General features: G+C 37.5%; 1 protein-coding gene across 3 annotated transcripts in view; it reads left to right on the top strand.

The window, feature by feature from the left end:
- Nucleotides 1-14670, top strand: part of MYO6 (myosin VI) — a 142818-nt gene extending 128148 nt beyond the window's left edge. For 2 of the 3 annotated variants that reach the window (XM_033428594.2, XM_049695661.1), the window contains exons 29-33: nucleotides 4454-4557; nucleotides 6015-6146; nucleotides 9593-9619; nucleotides 12091-12309; nucleotides 12839-14670. In XM_033428594.2, coding sequence (XP_033284485.1) covers nucleotides 4454-4557; nucleotides 6015-6146; nucleotides 9593-9619; nucleotides 12091-12309; nucleotides 12839-13038 — 682 coding nt within the window. In that variant the 3' untranslated portion in view covers nucleotides 13039-14670. The remainder of the gene's footprint in view (nucleotides 1-4453; nucleotides 4558-6014; nucleotides 6147-9592; nucleotides 9620-12090; nucleotides 12310-12838) is intronic. The other variant, XM_049695662.1, reaches the window with a different exon arrangement.
- The last annotated feature ends 4408 nt before the right edge of the window (nucleotides 14671-19078 follow it).

Genomic DNA, 19078 nt, shown 5'->3' with positions numbered 1-19078 from the left:
AGGAAAATAAAATACTAATGAAGTTGATGAACATGATGAACATTCCACTTCACAGAATTAAGCAAATTTTGAGAAAAGTTAACACTCTTCTGGGTAATAAAAGAAAAGCAAGTTTTTGCCACTGGGAAATGTTTATCCTTGAAAGGTCGGAACACCTCAGATCTTTAACGAGTGCTTGAGGCATTTGAATTTTCTTAGGCATGCTTTGATTCAGAATTTTAGAGCTTTGAGTATATCAGACTCTTATTTAAACTCTGGCACTGTAAAGCAGACCCGTTTGGTTTACCACTATTACACCTTGTCTAATTAATGTTTACTAAGCAACCCCGGTGCAAAAATCCTTGCATAGAATCTGTATCCTGCCAAGTTACCTGTATGCATTTAGAACATGCTGATTATATTCTATCCATAAAAATATCACAGAAGCACGGCTCTCATGAGATTTTATCTAAAAGTTTCTACTGCAAAAATGAAGTGCAAGTAACTTTAACTGGGTTTAAACAAAAATTTTGCTGTGTTGTATGGCTATATATATTGAAAAGTATATTATCGACTTTTACGAAGTAAAATAATAGTGTATGGTTAATAAAGCAACAATCCTGTTGAAAATATAAATTTTAATTATACTTTTAGATCTTTTAAGTAATTTGTATGGTTGTCTTTCATCTAATTATGTTGTATTATCATTTTTCTTATAGGGAACAAATGGAGAAAGAAATGTCAGAAATTTTGAGTAGGTTAGTGCAGTTGTAATTTGGGGAAATGAGCGTCACCTCAAAATCATATTTTTTAAATTACTTTTCGTTATTTGGACCAGAACCTGTTATATGAGTAGCCTGTCCTTTCCATGTAAATTTTTGGTACAAGAAATGTGACTCTGCCCTCAGGCCACACTAACATAGAGGAAGGTAAAAAAAAAAAAACCAGTGTTCCTCTAAATTGGCATTTTTCAGTGGGGATACCATTGGCATTTTGGTTGAGGCTATTCCTTGTTGGTAGTACTGTCGGGCTTACCATGAGCCCCTACCAGTTCAGTCTCAGTAGGGGAGCCCTTCCTGTCCTTGGGCCCACTGCGCCTGGTTGCAGGGGACATGAGGAAGGGTGGGGCTCCGGGCAGCCCCTGTCCACCACAGCACAGAGGCAGAACACCACTGGTGTAGAAGTCGAGCCACCAAGGAATGTATCTTCCCAGCAGGATCTGGTCCATTATCAAGTGGATATGAATCAATAACATTTTAACTTTCAACTCTGAAGTTTCAGAGTTAATTGAAAGTGTTAAAATTAATATATTTTTAAAAATCAAAAGTCAGTTTTGCTACTCTGTATTTCACATGATTGTCTTTATCACAAGTCTAAATAATCAGTAAATGAAGGTGTACCTTCATTTTACTATTTTAATAACGCCAGTGATTGGTGGGGGGAGCATTTAAATGAATTGGGTTTGTGTACTTCTTACGATGCTGAATATGCTTTTCTTAGCAGGTGTATTTTTGTTTGACGTAATATGAATGAAAAGTTAGTAATAGTAAAAACATATTTTAAGCAAAAATAGTTTGAATTCAGTGTGATTTTTAAAAGTATCAAAACACCTTATGTATATCAACGTCTCGTATATATTCTGAGAGTCTATAAAACCATATTGTGTAGATTCACTTTCTCTTTCAGGAGGAAAGAAAACAATAACAAAACCCCATAATTTCAGCTGCTCTTCTAGAAAAGACTGGTAGAAGAGCTAGGAAGAAAAAATAATCTTTTTGTTAGTTTACTGAATGGTGGTTTCAGGATGTAGGAAAAAAAGAATATTTGAATAATGTTAAAAGCATAGCTTGTTGTTAAGGGTAATAGAGAAACCTTGCTGACACACAGCTGGCTCTTTCTGAGCAAAGCAATTAAGAAAAAGCTCCAAGAAGAATGGCCAGTCACACAGCTTATGAAAAGAAGAGGTTTTGCAGTAAACTTGAAACAGATTTTAACCATGAAAACGCAGGAAGGACTAAATGGGCACACATTATTCTTTAGCCAGGCTTGTAAGTGACTAAGAATCATCATGTCTAACAGTTTTTAAGGATGTAGGGTGAAGTATGCTATTTTTATTCTCTAAAAGGAAAGCATAAATAGGCCTTTTAAAGAGGCAAAAGTACCTTATTTGTTTCATTGTTAAGCGTAATGCTGAAGGAATAATTTTCCTTATTTGAGGAGGGAGCGTACATATCTTCAAGCATCACTTTTAAATAACATCCGTCTCATCGAGTGTCTGTGTCTTGATTGTTTGCCAAGATCGCTGTTGTCTTTCAAAATGTAGAATGCTGAGAAAAATACGAGCTCATTTTCAGTATTAGACTATGATCATCCCTCTTTAAGAGGAAGGTTTTCCAGGTGGTAGATCACAAAGGGGAAATGCTTTGTGTGATACCCGAGAAGCAATATTTTAGTTCTTTAATAGTTAGTTCTTTTAATATTGTGCCGTCTTCTTTTCATGGCTTGAAATATGATGTATTTAAATTCTTCCTTGGTTACATTGAGCTTAAAAGTTCACTTGCAGCTTATTCTGAGTGTCTGCTATGTGGCAAGTGTGATCCTTTGCTGAAAAATAATGTTCATTTTTACAGAAAAGAAATTTTCCCTGTATTTTTAGAATAATTATTTCAAATTATGTGCATAGAAACAAATCTTAAGTGCTCAGTAGCACTGCTACGAAAAAGCTTATCCCATTTAACTTTTAAATTATTTATTTTATTTTTTATATTTTAAATATATGTATTTTATTTTTTATTCCTTTCCTCTTTTCCCACTCAGATGTTCCCTCCTACAGGGGGCAAGATAAAGCACTTGTGCCCTTTGAAATCTCTGTTATCTGTCTCATGACCTGCAGCCTTTTCCTTTAATTTACTAGTTGTCATATTATTACTCGCTAAATACGAAGGTGTGGTTTTTATCTGCTTACAGAACTTTTCTAAGTATTTTTTAACACAGAAGCTCAAAGGTCACGGGAGTTTCCAGGCTCCAGCAGCTCTTTTAGGATGTCTCTAAAGACTCGGGCAGAGGCTGGTAGTTTGGCTACTCCCCTGGGGACCTCTAAACATCCAGATGCCCAGGGAGAGTCTGAGCCATTATGAGTGGTGGGGCTTGGCCATCTGCAGGTTCCAGTAGTCTGCAGGTGATTGGCTCATAAACAAACCCTTCATGTGCCTCTAATGATCTTAAAGTATGTTGAGGAGTTCTCTTTTGATTTAAAAAAAAATTTCAATTGAAGTATAGTTGATTTACAATATCATGTAAGTTTCAGGTGTACAGCACAGCGATTCAGTTACATATACACACACGTACACACACACACACACACACACACACATACATACACACGCACATACTTTTTCTCATTCTTTTCCCTTATTACATAATATTGAGTTTAGTTCCTGTGCTACATAGTAGGTCATTGTTGGTTATCTAGTCTATACATAGTACTGTGTATATGTTAATTCCACCCTCCCAATTTATCCCTCCCCACCCCCCTTCCCCTTTGGTAACCATAAATTTGTTTTCTGTGTCTGTGATCTCTTTCTGTTTTGGAAATAAGTTCATTTGTGTCTTTTTATTTCTTTTAGATTCCACATATAAGCAATATCGTATGATATTTGTCTTTCTCTGTCTGACTTACTTCACTTAGTATGATAATCTTTAGGTCCATCCATGTTGCTGCAAATGGCATTATTTCCTTCTTTTTTATGGCTGGGTAACATTCCATTGTATATATGGACCCCATCTTCTTTATCCATTCATCTGTTGATGGACACTTAGGTTGCTTCCTTGTCTTGGCTATTGTAAATAGTGCTGCAATGAACATTGGGGTGCATGTATCTTTTCAAATTATGGTTTTCTCTGAATATATGCCCCGGGGTGGGATTGCAGGATCATATGGTAGCTCTATTTTTAGTTTTTTAAGGAACCTCCATACTGTTCTCCATAGTGGCTGCACCAATTTACATTCCCACCAACAGCGCAAGAGGGTTCCCTTTTCTCCACACCCTCTCCAGCATTTATTATTTGTAGACTTTTTGATGATGACCATTCTGACTTGCGTGAGGTGATACCTCATTGTAGTTTTGATTTTGAGAAATATGTGTAAATGTATTATCTTGATGTTCATATATCCGTGAGTTAGAAGATTTAAACTGAAGCCTGGGGGAAGTCCATGGCACTAGAATATTGGAATCAGAATTTCTGATTGAAAATCTAATATGGCTGTTGAATGATGCACTGGAAAATTCTAATTCACCTGGGCATCCTGTAGTACACCATTCTTAATCTCGTCTGTCAAAGATACAAAAATTATTATATGTTTTTCCAGTAATTATTTCCAGTTCTCAAGCTTATGTTCACTTTCTTGCCTGTTTAGTCAACATTTCATTCGTGTTTCTAAGTTTAAATATGCAAAAATGTGTAATAATTACAGAGGCCCTGCTGTACAGGCCACCAAGGCGGCTGCTGGTACCAAGAAACATGATCTTAGTAAATGGAAATACGCAGAACTACGTGATACCATCAATACTTCTTGTGGTAAGTGTATGGGGAGGATGAAAAGTGGGAAGACTCTATCGCTGTCAGGTAATATAAAGTAAATACCTAGATTGGGATGGGAATTTTTTTCATATAAATTAGTTTAAGTCATTCTCTTTGTTACTCTCACCTTGAAATGAAGACCTAGTTTGTTCACAAAGCTAAAAGAAAGACATACTTATTAAGTTAAATTCATTTTGCCCATCTCTTGCATAGACCAGAGAGGAAAAGCATAGAGGAATTATGGTTTGGGCTATATTAATGACTGACCCTCTTAACGTTATTCGTAATAGTTAAATACCTATATATCAGACTATTTTGGTCTATGAATGCAAAGTAAAAAATGGCAATGGAGTCCGTCCCTTTTAAAGCAATTTTTCTTCCAACAGAACAGAGTAAAAGGCTGTATCCAGAGAATCCCACACAGTTGTGTTCACGTATAAATCATAGTGTTTGAATTCAGGACACTGTAACTGGGACTTCAAGTGTCATAATCGTACAGGACGCCTCACTATGTTCTTTCCCTCTTCACTGAGTTTATCTGCATAAGTACAAATGTAAAAAATGTGGTACATGTCAATCTAGCTTGTGTTTGAACACAGTGACTTCTTATTCTATTGTCGTGGTCTGTGACCTTGGACAAGTGACTTAACCTTCCTTTTTCAAGTTCTTCATCTATAAAAGACCTATTTAGTCCAGGGTTCTTGCGTGGAGGAAAGATATAACGTAGTAATAATGTTTAAGAAAATGCTCTGTAAGTGTGAAAGATAGTATTACAATGAAGTGCTCATCTTTATCAATAATGTTTACTTTTGATTTTGTACTGTTAATTTAAAAATGAAATCTTCATTTAAAAATATATATGTTAAAAAGAAACGGAATTGAGTTATTTGTAGTGAGGTGGATGGACGTAGAGTCTGTCATACAGAGTGAAGTAAGTCAGAAAGAGAAAAACAAATACCGTATGCTAACACATATATATGGAACCTAAAAAAAAAAAAAAAAAGGTTCTGACGAACCTAGGGGCAGGACAAGAATAAAGACGCAGACGTAGAGAATGGACTTGAGGACACGGGGAGGGGGAGGGGTAAGCTGGGACGAAGTGTGAGAGTAGCATGGACATATATACACTACCAAACGTAAAATAGATCGCTAGTGGGAAGCAGCCACATAGCACAGGGAGATCAGCTCGGTGCTTTGTGACCACTAGAGGGGTGGGATAGGGAGGGTGGGAGGGAGGGAGATGCAAGAGGGAAGAGATATGGGGATGTATGTATATGTACAGCTGATTCACTTTGTTATACAGCAGAAAGTAACACAACATTGTAAAGCAGTTATACTCCAATAAAGATGTTAAAAAAATATATATTTATGCCACAGGATAATTATGCTAGACAACTAAATTACGATGTTAATTGCTGTTTTTTTTTTTTTAACTCTCTCTGTGTAATTGATAGATATTGAGCTCCTGGCAGCTTGCAGAGAAGAATTTCATAGGAGACTAAAAGTGTATCATGCTTGGAAATCCAAGAACAAGAAGAGAAATACTGAAACAGAGCAACGTGCTCCAAAGTCTGTTACTGATTATGGTAAAAACAAATCTGTACTTTTGAATGTTCCAAAGTATATGTATATAAAAAGTATATGTATATAATTACATGTAACTATACATAAGGCATTTGAGTAAAATTTATACATAAGGCATTTGAGTAAAATTGTCCAATATAAATTTTCTCTTACTTTAGAACTATGGGTCCACTGAATCTAACACAACCATGATGGCTTATCTTTCAAAGTATTATTTCTGTTAGATACATCTTTAAAGTCATATTTGTTTAAAAGTATTGAATTTACTTGTTAAGATAAATTCTGGAGGTAAGAATAATCTTGTCCATATTGAGGAAGTTGTATGATAATGCTGTAAATATGTATTCTTTCCACATACACATATATACACATATGTAAAGATTATGTGTGTAAATGTAAAGGTTACTATGAAAAAAAGAATATTTACTGCAAATATTATAAAACTGTGAAAATATGAGTGAGAAATAATACCTTGGTTTAGACCAGAGTTTTACCTAGACCAGAATTTGCTTTTTTGACTGAGATCCTAAAAATGAATTTTGTTACTTTGTTATACAAAAGACAAAGCTGTATACCTGAAATTGGAAAATAGAGCAGAAAGGACATAACCTAGTAAAAGCAAGTACTAGCTTTAACATTAATTAAGAATACCTGTGATATGAGTTGTAATTTCAGTCTTAAAAGCAATAATTGGAATTTCATTTATTCAACTTGCTACTGGCACAATTTGGTAGGTTAATTCTGGCTAATGTCAAGGTGACAGCATATTTAGTATCTTTTTTTAGAACATGGTATATTCCCGACACTTGGTGGTATAGCTTAGCCATGTGTGACCCCAGCTGACTTAGAAAAGGAGCTCACAGTTATATTTTGCCTCCCTTACCGCCTTCCTAGCAAATAAAGCAGCGTTTGATGAAAGTCAATTAAATGGTGAAATTTTAGTGTTTCGAAGATGTTGCAAAGATTAGACTGAGGAAGGGAAGTATTATTAGTAGTACGAGAGATGTGAGTGCTAATGACTGCTCACCCGTGTCCTCACTCAGAATATAACTCTTGCAAGAGCAGTGAGCTTGCCTGCAGCTAAGAAATGGCAGGAGGAAGGCCCTCTCAACACTGATCTTCTGTGACCACCACTCTCTTCTCCAGTTTAAAAATTTGTCTCTGGGAAATGAAGATGACAGGATGATTCCATTATCTGTTCACTGTCTGTACCAAGTTTCTACCACAGTTGCTTTGTTTTGTAAAAATGGCAAAGGGCTATTCTCACTGTTGCGGCCCCTCCCACTGCGGAGCACAGGCTCCGGACGCGCAGGCTCAGCAGCCATGGCTCACGGGCCCAGCCGCTGTGCTGCATGTGGGATCCTCCCGGACCGGGGCACGAACCCGCGTCCCCTGCATCGGCAGGCGGAATCTCAACCACTGCGCCACCAGGGAAGCCCAGGGCTATTCTTTTTAGCTATGATCTTTAGCTGTAATGTTCTAATCATGACCTTGAACTGATTGGGTTTCATTATGTTCTATTTCAGAATTTATATATCTGCATGATTGCACTTCTTAAAACAAAAAGAGGACTTCCCTGGTGGTGCGGTGGTTGAGAATCCGTCTGCCAATGCAGGGGACACGGGTTTGATCCCTGGTCCAGGAAGATCCCACATGCCGCGGAGCAACTAAGCCCATGCGCCACAACTACTGAGCCTGCACTCTAGAGCCTGGGAGCCACAACTCCTGAAGCCTGCATGCCTAGAGCCTGTGCTCCACAGAGAAGCTACCGCAGTGAGAAGCCCGCACGCTGCTACTAGGGAAAGCCCGCACACAGCAACGAAGTCAAAAATAAATTAATTAATTTAAAATAATGTTGTAATATTTGGCACACACATTTTTTTTAATTAATTAATTTATTTATTTTTGGCTGTGTCAGGTCTTAGTTGTGACATGTGGGATCTTTCGTTGCAGTGCGTGGGCTTCTCTCTAGTTATGGTGTGCAGGCTCCAGAGCACGTGGGCTCTGTAGTTGCAGCACGCAGGTTTGGGCTTAGTTGCCCTGTGGCATGTAGGATCTTAGTTCCTTCACCAGGGATTGAACCCATGTCCCCTGCATTGGAAGGTGGATTCTTAACCACTGGACCACCAGGGAAGTCCCTGGTACACACATTTTTAATGAATATATAAATATTTCATGTATTATTGTAGCAAACCAAACTTTGGTACCTTACTCATCCAACTTTGCCCCAAAAGGAGCAAATAACATGCGGCTTACCTTACTGGTTCCTATACTGTTTCCATTCATAAAGTACTTTTTGGAAGAACAACAGAGTAGATTAAGAAAATTTCTCAAGGGTCCCATCCAGGTAGATGAACAAAATTAGGAATTGTGTAGGAACACACTCCCGCATGTATGTAGCCTTCAGAGAATTTGAATGTAGGTCATTTTCAGCATAAAATGTAACTTCTGCCCTGAAGAGTACTTTTTTTTCTCTTTATTTTTCTGTCATGTAAAAGTCACTCTGACACAGGAGTACAGTTAACAGGAAAGGTGAAGGGCACCAAGATGCTTAACAGCTCACCTGAGAAAATTCTGTACTTTAGGTGGTTTCCTCCTAATGGTGCAGCTGCTTGACCTTTAAAAGGAGCTGCTCTGTAGTTTAAAATTTAGAAGGATTAGAATTCATTAATTTGAGAAAATAAAATGATGACAACTTATGATTAACAAAAATATAACTTGGTATTATTGCCTTTAAGAGTAAGACCTTGACAAATTACGGTAAATTCTTAAGAGTTAGGAGTTGGGAGGCTCAGATCCCTCTCCTGTGTGCTATACTGGGTGAGCACACTCTCATCACATTTACCCCGGAAAGAGGCTTTCGGAAATAATTTTTGGGGGCAGTGGCAAATTACCCAGTAAAAGATTTACATTTACTTGCTTAAAGCAGTGACTTTGGAGAGTAGTTTTATTTCATAGCTCCTAAATAAAAATGTTGTGAGTTGAAGATTTAAGACAATGTGAAGAAATTAAAACATGCTGAGTATATGTAAGTGTGGCAATGCTTCTTCTCTATATAAAAAGTATTTTTTTAAATGAATTTATGAGTTATTCTCTTTTTTTTTCCCCTACAAAAATTCTAGTAGTACTTTAAAGGTACTTTCATCTTGATTATTAAGTCACTGTTGTGGATTTTTGTTTGGATATTACTGTGTTCGAAAATTAAAATTTTGGTCCCCTTTGTATGTCCATCAAGCAGGATGTCCTAAAAACACAATCAAAATAGCTTAAAAAAAATTGGAAAGCAGCATCTACTTGTAGGTAGTTCTGGGAGTATTTGGCTGTGGTTAGGGTATTTATTTGTTAGTCACCACCTCCATTGATGGGAAGGCATTATAAATTAGAAGAATGCTCATTTAACAGTTTTGGCATTTTTATCTTTTCTTCAATATAAAATATTTGTTCACAGATTTTGCACCATTTTTGAACAATTCACGTAAGTCAATGGGTGGTAACTCATGAGCTAACTGGAAGATGGGTTAAAAATACTTTATAAAGTACTAACTTCTTCTAAACATTGTTTTGCTACAATTTTAAGGTGAATTGTAGTACATTAATGTTGGTTTATCTGGACTAAGATACCTCATTTGAGATGGTACTTTCATTTGGATCACTCCAAAATATACATGCAGAAAAAAATTTTAATTAATCTGTTATTTCATCAAATTACTTCCTTTTCAAAAAAACTAGCATTTTAAACTGAGTGTACCCAGTTCTTATTGTAGCAAAACTCTATCTTAATAAGCAGCTGATCTTTTAGAGTAAAGACTAACTTTAGGTGCTGGTTTCAAATACTGTGATGGTGTAAGCATTTCTGTCCGAAGAGATTTGGGTTTCGTATGATAATGTACACAAGCTTAATAGAATGAATACCTCTTAATAGGAAGAGGAGATTATTGTGTTACTTTTACAGCTTCTTATGATGCACATTTTTTGATCATCTAAAAGCTGAGTCATCTTAGTGTACAGTAAATTTCTTCTAGAATCAGTTCAGCAGTAATGATTTGAATATAATGCCATATTTATTTGCCAACTGGTTGGACATGATTTTTCTTAGTGCTTCCAGTAATTTACAGACTTACAAATTTGAAACTTATTCACACTTTTGAAGATAACAATTGGATGTGAAGGAAATAGTTGTTTAGAAGATTAGTTTCAAGCTTTTAACGTCTGTATCTTTGTACTTTTCCAGATGAATATTCATTTCCAGGCTTCCCAAATACAATTTCATTTCTCACATTAGTAGAAAAAGCCATCCAAGACTTTCCATTGGGTTTCTGAATTTTACCCAATATATTAAGTTACAGGGGATTGTTATTTTGAAAGAAAAAAAGTCGGTTATACTAATGGGTGGCCATCAGTATCATAGTAAGTTTCTGTCAGCAGGACACTGAGTTCTAATTCACTGCTGAAGATGGAGGGAAGGGTTTTGGTTTTTTTTCTAATCCTTGTACAAAATGTCTTAGTTTTGAGTTAGTGTATTTTCTGCAGAGTAGGTAGTTTTTAAAACTCGAAATGGAAACACTGAACTGTAAGTTGTTTTGAGGGAACAGGAACGAGAGAATAAATAAGCTCATCTCTGGTAACATGCTAAAGGTGATACGGCTTTTTAAAGTCACTAACAAAACTGGGTCTCTTTCTTTCATAGGCATATACAGCTTTGCTAACTGCTTTTTGCTTTCTGTTGTTTGCACGAAAATAAATTGAGCTGCTATAAAGCTTTTTGCTATTGGTGCAAAAAGTAGAATAAGAGTAATTTCATCCTTTCAGTACTTGGAAAGCCTCACAAAAGCCATGTGACTGTCCTTGACTTGTACATATTATATAATTTTTCATTGACATACTTAGCTTTTCAGTGAGATTCTTAATTGAGCTGCAGTAAATGATTGGTCTGCCTTTAAAGTTGTGAGTATAGAGCATATTAAACAGATTTACCAGAATTATGCTCCTGAAGATGTAAAGTCATTGCCTCAGAGAACTGAATATTTTCAGGAAAAAAAACCCAAACTCAACCGTTTAGTAATGGAAATTGAGCGAGGGAAAAGAGATGATAATGAGCTCAATGCCCAGTGTTAGCAGAAAAGCAAGGATTTCTCTTTTCTATTGGCAAAGGAAACCAAATATTATACACGTTCCACTTATTGCAGTGGATTTTATTCCAAGAGAAGTCTGGTTTCAGAGTAAGTAAATCTCTCTGAGTGAAAGTTCATGCTGACTGTTACAGTTTTGTTGTTGCTGTCACAAAGTTGTCTAAATCTTGTTAGTAAAACATCTGTGTTATCTTGGCCGTTTTAAATCCCAGGATCAGTTGGCAGAGGAGAAAACTTGTATGTCTTTCACTCTTTTGAGAATCTGTGATTAAATCGACAAATATCTGGAATCTTTCAGATTTGTGAAATTACTTTTTATTGGTTTCATCATAAATAGTCCTGCAAAAGTTGTCCTGCAGCCTTCATTTGAACTCTTTGGAGGAAAAAATACAAATCTAGGAAATGCTACTAGTTTGCTTTCTCGCTGAGTGAGTTTTGTGTGCAGACGCAGTCGTTTGTGGGAATCTGCTAGGGGCTGGTGGTTGTTATTGCTGCTGCAGCTGATGGGGTGTGTGTGTGTGTGTGTGTGTGTGTATGCACGCGCCTGTGTGTGTGTGCCTGTGTGTGTGTGTGTGTGTGTGTGTGTGTGTGTGTTTACAATGCCCAGGAACATCTTCGGGGGAAGAAACTTCTAAGAAATCACCCTTTGAATTGCATTCATCTGTAGGCAGTTCCAATTTACATTTTGTTTTAAATTCACTGTTAGGAGGAATCCCTCTTTTTGCTTTTGTAAACATTCGTGGTGCATTTTAGGATTAAAGGCTGCTCTCCTTATCCCTTGGGCTGCTGGCGTGACTCTGCTTGTTCTCTGTGACAGCTCAGCAGAACCCGGCAGCTCAGCTCCCTGCCAGGCAGCAGGGGATCGAGATGAACCGACAACAGCGCTTCTTCCGCATCCCGTTCATCCGCCCTGCGGACCAGTACAAAGACCCGCAGAATAAGAAGAAAGGCTGGTGGTACGCGCACTTTGATGGACCGTGGATTGCCCGGCAGATGGAGCTTCATCCTGACAAGCCACCCATCCTCCTGGTGGCTGGTGTGTACGATTCACATGAAAAAAAATTTATAAAGCAGAAAAGGATTGAGTACCCTCTGAGTGAAATGGTGTGATGTACAGTGTAATAATTCATTACATTTCAGGGTTGAGGCATGGAGCTTTGCAGTTAAGTCACATCAGTTGAGGATAACTTCTTTACAGTATGGAATTGCTTGGATTAATTATGTCCTTGCAGAGCACATAGAAACTTGTCTGTGTCCTAGGAAGCTTTTCATTGGTGTCTGATTATATCATTTGCTTTGTAATGGTTACTTAAGGAAATGTAGCATTTTTATTAACCCTGGTAACTTGTTTTTTCAACTGCATCCTCAGTACATTTTGAAATGGAACTTGGTGGAGGGCACATTTGTTTCTGGTGAATTTATGAAGCAGATTTCAATCTTAGAGGAAGGAAATGGTTTTAAAAGTCCTCAAATCTATGAGAATTGGTAGACATTTCAGGAATAAAGTTTACAATAAATGGTTCTGAAAGGAGGTATAGTAATTCTCTGACGTCTCATCTGTGCAGGTAAGGATGACATGGAGATGTGTGAGCTGAATCTTGAAGAGACAGGCCTGACTCGGAAGCGTGGTGCTGAGATTTTGCCAAGACAGTTCGAAGAAATTTGGGAACGCTGTGGAGGCATCCAGTATCTTCAGAAAGCGATTGAGAGCAGACAGGCCAGGCCCACCTATGCCACGGCCATGCTACAGAATCTGTTAAAGTAGAAATTGCACTAGCCTTGCAGCTGGGAGCCCTTGCCATGGCACTAGGTAGGGAGTGTGTCCCAGAGATTTAACCATTCCAAGATCAAGTTAGAATTACTTATACAAAGTGAACAGATTTTATTAATCATGGCTTTTTGTTAATTTAAGGTTAATTATGGTAGTGAATTTGGGACCTAAAATTTATTTTCCTGTATCCAGCTGTAACTGTTAGACCTCTCATTATTGTAATACTTGTTACACTTGGACAGACTCTGGACATTTCTCCTTCTTTGCCAACAGACTACCTTAAATCCATCTTAATTGTTCTTTAGGAAGAGTTTTTGAAAAATGCAGAATTCTTGCTTTTTAAGGATGGCACATTGCCATGTAACTGGAATAAAGAAAACTTAGCTTCAATTTTCATACAAAAATTAAGGCACTTAAAATGATCAAGGCACTGATATTTTGATCTGAAAGCTGTGTACTTTCTATACTAACTTTTTCAGAAATTCATGGAAATTTCCATCAAAGGTGGAAATTTTTATTTTTCCCCCCCTCTTTTGCAGTGTCTTAGTTTGAGTAAAGCAGTTTACCTGAAGTTCTAGAATTCTGGAGAGAGCCTCGATGTATTTGATGCAATCTGTGATAAAGAAGGTACATAGTGTCCTGCACAGATCAGTTTTGCTTTTCTATCACATTGTGTTGCTGTAAGAATATGTTCTTACGTTCCATGGACAAATAAAGGAAATTCAGATCGTTTAAATGCTTGGAAGTTTTGAGATAACCTTGTTTCATTTAGAAAAGGAAGTAGGTTTTAGGTGGCAGTTTGGCTTAACTGGACTGAATTCAAATATTCTTTCAGTTTCATCTCAGTTGTGATTTTGTGTCGGAATCTTGTCCAAGTTGTTTCATGTGATTTAAACTAGTGTTCTGCTTCAAAACACCTTTGTTTTTTAAAGAAATTCCTATTGTCTTTTTTGGCCTTCGAGATTTTGGTAATTGTAGAGCTCTTTTATAAGCCTTGTAATGCAAAAACCCTGCACTGGGGAATTGCTTGTTTCATGTAACTGATAATTAAAAAAAAAGTTTTGTGTGCTGTTTAGTTTTGATCAAATGTCAGCAGTTTCAAGCCTAATATTTATGACTTTCATATTAGGAATTTGGAAACAAACATACATCAAGGAGTTATGTTGACATAATCCTAAGGAGTCTTGTTTGTATTTTAGAATAAAATTAGAAAATAAAATTATTCTCTGTACTTTTTTTCCCTTGATTTAAAGACCCTAACCTTTGAAATGAATTTCCAGTGATTTTTTTTTTTTTTTTTTTTTCCTAGAAAGAGTACCTCAGTTAGGAAAGTATTTCCCAGCTGATTGGATTAGTGCTTGTGAGCTGGACACTGTTTTCAGAATTGCTTCTCTCATTATATGTTTTAGTATAGAGATATTTATTTATTATGATACTGTGCAAATGATCGTCTTCTGTTAAGGAAAGTAAATGGTCCTGTCTTTACTGTTGAGAATGTGAATGTGATTATCTTTTTAAGGCTGTATTACTGCATAGACTCACCCACCCTTGGGTCATTTGGTCCCTGTGATTTGGTGACAGAAGGTCTGGTTACTGAAAATAAATGTCCTGTTCTCCCTCTTCTTATCACTCGCCTTTAACTGGTGTTTTTATTTGTACAGGATAGTGAATGATAAGCTTTTTTCTTAACTGGTAACAAGTAGAGTCCTGGAAGAAAATTTAGTAACCAAATAGATTTTTAACGACTTGTGCCCTTAGCGCTGTTTCCAGAAACAGTTTTACGTGTGTCCTAGATACATGCAGGTACTTGATGGAAAACTAATCACACAGGTTGAATTATCATAATGAGAGAACTTAAAGTTTTGAAGAATTTGTCAGAAATATATCACAGCAAGGCATTGTTACAGGTCTTTAATTTTTTACTTTAATAGCTGATAAAATTATAGTCATTCTTAAGCCGTTTTGTTGCTAATTATGTCACACAGCTGTCCTAGAACATGTCCTAGAGCATATCTGTTTTAAGTAGTCTCCTGAGTTAATTGTGGCTCCAGGAGACTTGCCCTAATTCAGTTAGGCTTACAGTCACCTACATACCACCGCTCTGCACACACAGAAGCCCCTTTGCTGGAGAAGCTTAGGACCTCCATCATCCTTTAAGGGAAACAGCAGAGAGAGTGTTGCGAAAAATGTAGATGCCCCTTCTTTACAGTGTTCACAATCAAACCCAGAAACACTACGTTGAAAACGGTATGAATCAAACATCCATTTATATTTTAATTGAGATGTAAAGTTAGAAGTTAAAACGAGCACACTGTACATTAAGAACTAATTCTTCTCAATGCTTGTCTCACTCCATACCAGTTCCTCCCTTAGTGTATATGCTTTGCAAAGGTAGATGTACATAAAATATTAATACTGAGAAAACAAAATGTGTTCACATTCAATGATGGTGTAATTCCTAATCTCATTAACACACTTGAGGTACGTATTATGAGCTACGGGTAGGCACTGAGAGAAAATTTCTCTAACACATACGTATGTTAAGAGAACAGTGGGTTTTCTTAGTTGTAAGTTGAGTAGACGGCACCTTCTTAAAGGATTATGTGAGGAGGAAGTAAATAGTACGCTTAGGAGCACAAGCCCACACAAAAGACATTCTACTGTAACTCACATTCTGCTTCCTATAGTGACTTTCTGTAGGTCATTCTTTCCAGTAACATGGTGAACCCTTTTGTTTTGCAAACAACAAAACAAAAGATCATATCAGATCACAAAAGAAAAGATCATCTTAAGTGGAACACAGGTGGTATTTGTGGAAACTTAGAGAGTAGAAACTCACGGGCACAAGGAATAATGAGGATTTTGTAGTTTTATTAATTGGATTTTTAAAAAGATTATTTTCACTCACAGGTTATTACAGTGGTTCTCAGGGGATCCAAACAGGTAGATCTTTGGTTTCTTCACCTAAACTACCTTAAGAGTACCTGAATCAGTAGAATAAATATTGTTGAATGAATCAGTGAATTAACTACAGTGTTAGTGGTAGACCTAACTCCTTTTACAGAAGAGGTAAACAGAGATCCAGAGAGCTCAGGTAATGTAATTCTAGGCCATGAAAGAGATAGAAATGCCTTTGCTCCACTCATGTGCAGCACAAAGAATCAAAACAAGCAGACTTCTTTGAGTAGCCCCTGGGGGTTTATGAAGGGTTGCTCTCCTGTCACTCTCCACCTTCAGATGTCATGGCCTTTGTCTGTTTAGCATTGCCAGCAGTAACAATTACTGAGCATTTTTATTTCTTCCAGAATATAAACTAATAAGGGAGGGGAGGACAGAGGATATCTAAAAATTAGAATAAGGACAGGTAAGGGGGAAGGTTGTAACAGTGAGGAAAGAGAAGAGTGAATGGAAGAGAAAGAAAAGGGGTGCACCCCTGAAGACGCTACACCCCAGGCTGAAAACAGTGTGGCGTTTTAGGTGACCAAGCGCTCCTAGATCTTTGCTAAGTTGTAGAATGAATTGTATGCAACGTAAGAGCAAAACCCATGGACCTATTAAACTTGGACCAAGATAGGCCCAGTGTATCGATTCTTAGCATACAGAAATGACACTGCCACGCTGGAGAAGGCCAGTAGACATTCTGTGCGTAGGCCCTGTGGAGGGATGAAGTGGTGATACTTGATGAGGTCGAGCCTACCCGTGCCGGGACCAGATCTTTGAGTACAGTGAAGTTCAGGTCAAATCAATGTATTCTTCCTTCCCCACGACTAACCTAATATGTGAAGTAAGTTTGGTTGTCATATACTTTTCAAAAAGTTTTTCAAGAGATAATCAGGGAAAAATGCACACCGAAAAGAAAATCTTTAATCCTAATTTGTACCTGTGCAGACTCTTACCTTCAAACCCCAAATAGGTTTATGAGTTGGCCATTTTCTTTTCACTTTTGAAAATTCATCGAATTGCATCTGTTACTGAATTTTTCCTCATTCCCTAAAAATGTGTATCTGATACTTTCCTAAAATACTGATGTACTGGAAATACAAATAATAAATGCTTCTATGTAGAACTTGCTTCCTGTGCTTTTAATACAGTTACAGGGTGTTATAAACAAAAAAGTTGCAAATGTTACACTTGTTGTCTCCTGTTTCCAATGGAATAAATGGGAGACGCTGGAATCCTGAAGTTCGTCCAGTCACCAGACCTGGAAACCCTGTGCCTGGTGGCGGAGGAACAGGCAAGGAACCTGGGTGATTGAAGCATCCTTGAGCTTTGACCCCAAATTCCTACAGGTTTTCCATCCAGGGAGAAAGCAGGAGCCGCTTTGCCTAGATGAGAGAAAATCCAAATCGTGGCTGCCTTTCCTCAGGCCCTTACCAGTTTGTTTGTGAGGTGACAAAGGATGTAAGAACTGGGGACCCAAAGAAGAGTCCTTGTACCTAGGACTTCAAACACCGCTGGTGTATATAGGCTACTTCGTGTGGAACCTACCCTGATCCAGATGGGTCTTCTGGGTGCGGGCAGATGGCGGGCCATCTTAACCTCAACAGCTCTTCTCTGGTTGGTTGGAAAAGACCAATCCAAAGAGTGGGTGATCCGAAGAGTGAGAGACACTTGCTTCCAAAGGGGACCTTCCCCACAGAAGATGAAGTGTTTGCCTCCTCTTTCCTCATCAAAAGCTACATTCTCTGCAGCAGTTAGAGCACAACTGAAATGTAGGTGACAGAGGGCACATTCTGGGGAGGTGATAGCATTAGATTTTCATTTTCTCTCCATGGAATTTTTCTCATATGCTACTGGCTGGTCTGTCATGCCTCTAACAAGAGTGTTTTCCTCTGGGGAGTCCCAAGGATACGGAAGTGAGCAGGTACACCTCTTGCCACCATTCTTTGCTTTGTGGCACTTTATCACCATACACTAAGTCCTTATATCATAGCTCTTCACTCTGGGGACAGTTGGGCTGGGAATAGGGATGAAAGCTATGCATTTGGGAGGCCAACATAAGTGATTTTTTCATTTAAAATCATCATAATTCTAGTAAACACATTACAAATCTATAGATACAGTGCTTATCATATTGAAATTAAGGTATATTTGATAGTCGAGCATTTGAAAGAGATATGGAGGAATTTGTTTTTCATTAAATAGCACATTAAAAACTGGATGAACTGGAATACCTTGACGCCAGTCTGCCTATGTACACACCACAGTGAGTGTCAAGGAGTATTCAATGAAGCTATCACATTGGAAGAAGACATAGTTCATCCGTGGTGGGAAACAGGAATTGGTTATGTCACAAAGTACAACCTCACTTTTTTCCCCCCAATATAGTATCTTTCTTTAAAATAGCTTTATGCAGTAACAAGAAAAGTAAGATTTTCTATGGTATGTATATCCCAGTTCTTTTCTTTAAAGGAGCAACTTAGAAATTATTGGCAACAAAATTATCCACCATGTAAGCAGGAATTTTGTATAAAACTAGTGGGCCTAAGAACTGAAGGGGCATGTGAGTTACAGACACTGAAGTGTGGAGCGTCTATAAACTCACCACAATTTACATACTATATGCATTCATCCTGCACCTCCCTGCATACGTAATCATCTTTTATGTACATTCTAACATATGAAGAGCTTTATTTCCCAGTATATCCCACCCCCCTGCCCCCAAATAATAATTTGCACTTGTTGTAAATGACCTGTGAACAATATTTTAAGGGCAGCTGGACACAAAGCTCGTTTGCTATCACCTTGATTATCACTGAGGAATAACCAAACTACATTTTACTGGTGGTGGTTTTGATTTTGATAATAAGCTGCTTTTTTTCCAGAATTTATTGGTCTTCAAGTACATGACTCTTCTGTACTTGAAATGTGATGTGTCCTGGGTCTCAGTGTTGACTACGTGCCTGGATATCGATGACCAGTGGATATGCCTGCCTATGTTTTCAGAATTTTGACAGAGTGGATATAATTTTCCTTGAGAAACAAGCCATCTCTCTTGCGATAGATTAAATGATAATTTGTACATTTTCAGTTT

Source organism: Orcinus orca, chromosome 12 (genome assembly GCF_937001465.1).
Source record: "Orcinus orca chromosome 12, mOrcOrc1.1, whole genome shotgun sequence".
Lineage (NCBI taxonomy): Eukaryota > Metazoa > Chordata > Mammalia > Artiodactyla > Delphinidae > Orcinus > Orcinus orca.
Note: the sequence above shows the minus strand (reverse complement) of the source record. Positions and strands in the feature narration are given on the sequence as shown.